The 5,922-nt window shown below is 48.0% G+C and overlaps 1 protein-coding gene across 1 annotated transcript; it reads left to right on the top strand.

The window, feature by feature from the left end:
• Window positions 1–362: 362 nt before the first annotated feature.
• On the top strand, window positions 363–4,290 carry OAZ1 (ornithine decarboxylase antizyme 1). The gene is given in 5 exon segments (NM_204916.1): window positions 363–524; window positions 2,725–2,870; window positions 3,001–3,173; window positions 3,657–3,742; window positions 3,858–4,290. Coding segments are annotated over 5 exon segments (651 nt in total). The 5' UTR covers window positions 363–408; the 3' UTR covers window positions 3,989–4,290.
• The last annotated feature ends 1,632 nt before the right edge of the window (window positions 4,291–5,922 follow it).

Raw genomic sequence — 5,922 nt, 5'->3', positions numbered from 1 at the left:
AGTGCGGGTTTACGGCGCAGTGCAGAAGGCTCCCAGCCGAGCCCCGCCCACTCTCAGAGAAAACAGCCAATCGGAGCCCTCTGTGCCCCTCCTCCCCGTCCCGTCGATTTTCTGAACGCATCACGCTGCTAACCAATAGGGAAAGAGCTTCTTGTTCTGCCTCTGCTCTCGTTTCAGCCAATGGGAAGCGAGGCTTTATTATGGACAGTTGAGTCGTCCACTGCGAAGGAGTTTTCTCCCATCTGGGGGCGGGTCCACCCAACGGGGCGTCACCATATGAGAGGGCGTGGCCTTCCCGAGGGTATATAAGAACCCACTGCGGCCGGGGTGCCATTTTGTGTAGCAGTGCCTGGAGAGCGGCCGGCGGGGGGCGGCGGAGGGTTTCGGGGTTCGGACCAGAGCGGCCGGATGGTGAAATCCTCCCTGCAGCGGATACTCAACAGTCACTGCTTCGCTAGAGAGAAAGAGGGGAATAAAAGCACCATCATGCCCGCCGTGCTGAGCCTCAGTACCGGACAGAGCAGGTGAGGGGTTGGGGCCTCCCTCAGCCTGAGCACCGCCGCCCCCTCCCCTCCCCTTCCCTCAGGGCCCGCCCTGGTGCCGCTTTCCCCGTGCCCGGTGCCCCCCCCCCCCCCCAGGGCCGGGGGGGGAGGGGTGCTCCGTGGCGGGTGGGGGCGGGGCGGTGCTGCGGCCTGGCCTCCTCACCCGCACAAGGAAAGGGGGCGGGTGGGGAGAAGGAAAAAAAAAAAAAAACAACCCAAACAAACAACAAAATAAGACAAAGAAAGAAAAAGCCGGAGGAAAATAAGAATTATTTATTTCGACGTCTGAGTCGGAGCTGCCCGTTTAACGCGGTTACACCCCCCACGCATCGCCCCCCTCCCCCCCCCCCCCCACGCGGCCCGGAGCCGCACTGTGCCACGTTTGCGGCCCACACGGAGCGCCCGGGGGGGGGCAGGGGGGGGAGGGGCGGGGGGCACCGCAGGGCAGAGAAACCGGGCCTGATGGGGCTGGGAGATGGACTGCGAGCTGTTATCCCCTTATGTAAGCGTAGGTCTCCTGGAGAACGACGGTCGAGGGCGCTGAGCCCAAAGCAGAGCGTTATGGGAGCTGTTAGTTTAAAAGTCGAGCGGGGATTAAATAATGCCAGCAGATGTTGAGGGCACAGCAGCGTTGGGGTGAGCGGTGTTAGGAGGTGGAGATGAGGAGCATCGCTGTGCCCTCTGCAAGGAAGGCGATGGATGCAGCTGGTACAGGGATGGAGAACAGCTCCAGAACATCACCAAAAGCTGTTTTTATCCTTCAGAAAGATGATATATATTTTTTCAACCAGAGTAAGAGCGCCCAAGCATCACCAAAACACAGAATGGCAGAGTGTGAACAGCCTTTGTTATATACTTGGGGGTGAAGGGTGAGGTCATAAAGGATTAGTGCTGCCCAGGTTTGTTTAAGGGCTTATTTATAAGGCTGATGAGGAATACAGAGATCTACAGTGATTCAGAAGTAAGTAACGCTGGTATTAAAGTGTTCCAGAGATCCTAAAATAGTGAATTGAACCCTTTCTTAATTGAGATTGAGCAAATTATCGTCTTTAGCTTAATAACTTTATAGCTGCTGTGCTTACTAATACTTCCAGCATATAATATTAGACCTATAAGGCCATTCATTGCCTTTCTCATACAGATTATTCATCGCAGATGTCAAGCTCGTTAAAAAAAAAAAAAAAAGAAATTAAACTCGTGTGAACTGTGCAAAATGGTGGATTATTTTGTACGTGTTTATTCTGATTTGCAAATGGCTGCTGGCACTCACAGACAGGACGATTGTGAAAATTTCCCTAAGGGCCTCGATTGCTGCATCTGCTGAGATGACGCAACTCAAGAGTGAGCCTGCAGGGTGAGGGATGGTGCAGAGGGAGGGGCCAGGCACAGCTTTTGCTGTTTGTACAGTAAAGGCTTGCTCGCAGTGAAGCAGCCTGATGGATGGTCTGGAACTCAGTGTGTGTGCAAGAAATGCTCATATCTCAAGAGAACATCCTTCACCTGAGGTACCACAGCGTGGCTGAGCGATGTAAAAAGGCTCTAAAAGTCAGGAAGGCTCTTAGATTTTCAGATGTTCGGATTTGCATTGAAACCAGAGAGCTTGCTTTTTGAGCTTTGCGTGGTAGAAGCATTTGAGACAGTCTCACAGATGATGGTATTTCATGTATTTTCTGACCTCAGCCAAAAGTGCTGATGCAAAATTCTGATTTAATTAAGGCTACATATCGTAAGGGAAAACGTTCTCTAGCATGCTGGGCCAGTCATGATCTCTTAGGAGATCAAGATGGGGAAGAAAATGGGGTCTGTGGCATCACATACACAATAGTAAAATGGTTCCTTTCTTGAGATTGGGTCAAACATACAGCAAATACACAGCTGCCTTGATGGAGAAATACACCTCACTCCAAGCTGAGAGTATTTTCACCCCCCAAGCTAGTGTTTCTATCCACATACTCCACTAATGTCTTTCTGGTGCTTGTGGCTCTGGGCTTTAGGTGATGTTCTGTGCCTGGCCTGGATGCTCCTTTGTCTTGCTACCAACTAGATTGCAGTGGGAGGAGTTCCCTTGGTCTAGGTTTATTTAAAAAACAAAATCAAAAAACACTGCCATGTAATGCCTCTAAAACCTAGAATTCTCATGACTCTTTACACTTGCTTACCTCTGACTGTGATCCTTTTCTAGTTCCAGGGTTCCCTTCAATTGCTGTAGTAACCTGGGTCCGGGGCCTCGGTGGTGCTCCTGATGTCCCTCACCCACCCCTGAAGATCCCAGGTGGGCGAGGGAATAGTCAGAGGGATCACAATCTTTCAGCTAATTTATTTTATTCGGTGAGTATGACTAATGTTAAGCAGCTCTTTCTGGTAGGTGGGAAGGCTCTTTTGCCTTAAGCCTTTTCATGGAAGTTTAACCCATCTCCAAACTGAACTGGAAGTAATGTTGCACCTATTAATTCCATAGGATAATCGGCTGAATGTGACAGAAGAACTAACATCTAATAACAGGACAAGAATTCTGAATGTCCAGTCAAGGCTTACAGATGCCAAACACATTAGTTGGAGAGCAGTGCTGAACAACAACAACCTCTATATTGAAATACCCAGTGGTGCTCTGCCTGAAGGGAGCAAGGACAGGTGGGTAGAATAAAATGCAACTTCACTATAAATTACCCTGAACGTCTGCAACACAGTACTGTTTTCTTCCATTTTTCTGAAATTGGAGGTCTGGTTATGGTGCTTGGTGGCAGGCTGATGTAAGAGAGCATCAAATGATCCTGGTTTGAGGTCATCCTCTGCCTGTTCTGTGAGCCAGAACCAACTGAAAGATCTGTGATGTCAGATTGTGTTCCTGGTAGCAATGGCTGCCTTTATCCACTGAAAATAAGTCTGGTTCTGAGTCTCTCTGCAGTTCTGCCTTCAGAAATTTGGTGTAATGATGACTTAGATTTCTGCCCCATGTTTAAACCTTGGCTTGATGTTTCCTGCTGGTGTCAGACTTCAACCCATGGCTTTCACTTCCGCTTACAATGAGTGAGGATGGTTTCGCAGGGCCTTGCTGCTTACATCTGAGGGAAGTGCTTGCCTGTGTGCACTCAACGCCTTGTGTTTGTCTCACAGTTTTGCAGTTCTTCTGGAGTTTGCTGAAGAACAGCTTCAAGTTGATCATGTGTTCATTTGTTTCCACAAGAACAGAGATGATAGAGGTAGGTGTTAACAGTCATTAGAAAGGCTGATGCAATATTGGAAGCTGGCTTTGGTGGATACTTCAACTTCTGTTACGGAATCACGTGATGAAATGTCTTTTATTTTTTTTCCTAGCTGCATTGCTCCGTACTTTCAGCTTTTTGGGCTTTGAGATTGTGAGACCAGGGCATCCCCTTGTCCCCAAGAGACCAGATGCTTGCTTCATGGCCTACACGTTTGAGAGAGACTCATCAGAAGAAGAATAGATTGCAATGTTTGCCTCTTAGAGCTTTCTTGTTGTCTATAAAGATGATTCTGTAGAAATTTTGTCAACATCTATTACAGTATATGTAACTTTGTATGAAACGTTGTGACCAACTGCTCTGGTGGTGAGATGTTGAAAATTTCAGACTCCACATCTTTTTCTGGATTTGTGCGCATGTTGTGGTTGTGCAAAAAATAAATGCTCCCTCCAAATTAGCAGTATATTTCTTGAAGTTTAATATTGTGTTTGTGATACTGAAGTATTTGCTTTAATTCTAAATAAAAATTTATATTTTACTTTTTATTGCTGGTTTTAAGCTGTTTAAGACTTGCACTCTGAGGAGAGGTGGCTCTGGAACTGTCCCAACTGTTTCAGGTAGGGAAAGGCTCTGGGTCACTTACTGCTTGATTGGAACTCAAGGTGATGACCTGTCAGGACTTGCAGTCCTGGAAATGCCTGCTTTTATTGAAATAATTAGCAGATTATCCATTTCACTGGTAATTGTGATCCCCAGATCCCTGCTCTATCAATGTTTCATAGGATACTTAGGGCATCTGCTGATAGATAGTCACAAATGAAATGCTGAGAGGCGCAGCTCACGTGTGCCATGAGGTTCAGGTGTCTCATGGTATCAAATACACACTTGTAGGCTCTAGAGGCTGTTAGTGGTAGCAGTGGAGCCCTGTGCTCATGTGCAGGATGATTCACTGCAGTCATGATCTAGGAAGGCTTGTGGCACTTGCATAGCTACTGTGACCGAGTCCAGGCAGCCTCTGTAACAGGAGCTGCAAATGTGGTGAAACTGATTGGGATTGAAGTGCAAGGAGAAGGGGCTGCAGTTGAGCAGTGCGTGTTTGTAGAGCCTCAGCTGTTCAATGTCTGCAGTACTCAACAGGAGGGAAAAAGTGTTTGCATGTTGCTAGAATTACCATTGCTTACACTGAAGCTGTCAGCTACAGAGGTAAGTCTCCAGAGGGGCTGTACTTGAAAGCATATTTCACATTTTTTTTTTTAGTGCTTACATCTGCAGCTTTATAGGCTTGTTTTGTACCCTCTGATCCTATCAAACTGTCTATAAAATATGTAGCAGTGAATTGCTGGGATGGTTTATGTGTTGGGTGCAAGGTTATCTTAGCAGGTTTGAAACTTCCCTTTGTTCATGCTTGGTGTAAATCCAAGCACATCATTGCAGCACATGTTGTACCCCTGCCTTGATGTCCCTGCAGCGCTTGGCCTTAGGAAAACACACGTGTTGGGATGTATAAATGGGCCATGGTGGACTGCTTTGTGGTGTGACACTTGGGCAGCTGTGCTGGGCTAAGCAATTCAGGAATTGTGTGGGGTACACTGAACTGCCATCCTTCCAGCTCTGCTCTCAAAGCAGCAGCACGGAGCACATCCTGCAGTGGTAACTCTCCTTGATGCACCACAAAGTGACCAAAGGTTACGGCACCCTCTTCCTGGAGAGCCTCTTAAATTAGCTGTGTTGCTAAGGCTGTGTGTTCTTATGGGCCGTTTAATGGTCTTTGGATGCTTACACAAACCTTTTGCTAACATCTTGACCCTTCCCACTCGCACTGTGTGCTCCTTGCGTCCTGCTGGACCCAGTGCAGCAGCAGCCCTCCCTCTTTCCCCCTGCTCTCCTGCTAAGTGCTTGCAGCCTTGTAATCCTGCTCTTCCTGTGTTGTTTTTTGGGAAAGCTGTGAACTTGCCAGCAGCAAAACAGAAGGGTGGGGGAGACGGAGTGGAGAGGGAGAGGATGTTTCTGCTTTTCCTCACCAAACTGGCAAAAGCCTGAAATTCCTAAGAGGGTTCTCTAGAGAAATTTGTTCTCCTCCGATGTGCTGCAGCAGTGCTGCTGCTGCCTGTTTCTGCAAGGATGTGCCGACACAGAGCCCGAGCTCTGCTCTGAGGCTGTGGTTCCCTACAAACTTT

Source organism: Gallus gallus, chromosome 28 (assembly GCF_016699485.2).
Source record: "Gallus gallus isolate bGalGal1 chromosome 28, bGalGal1.mat.broiler.GRCg7b, whole genome shotgun sequence".
In the NCBI taxonomy this organism is placed as follows: Eukaryota; Metazoa; Chordata; class Aves; order Galliformes; family Phasianidae; genus Gallus; species Gallus gallus.
Note: the sequence above shows the minus strand (reverse complement) of the source record. Positions and strands in the feature narration are given on the sequence as shown.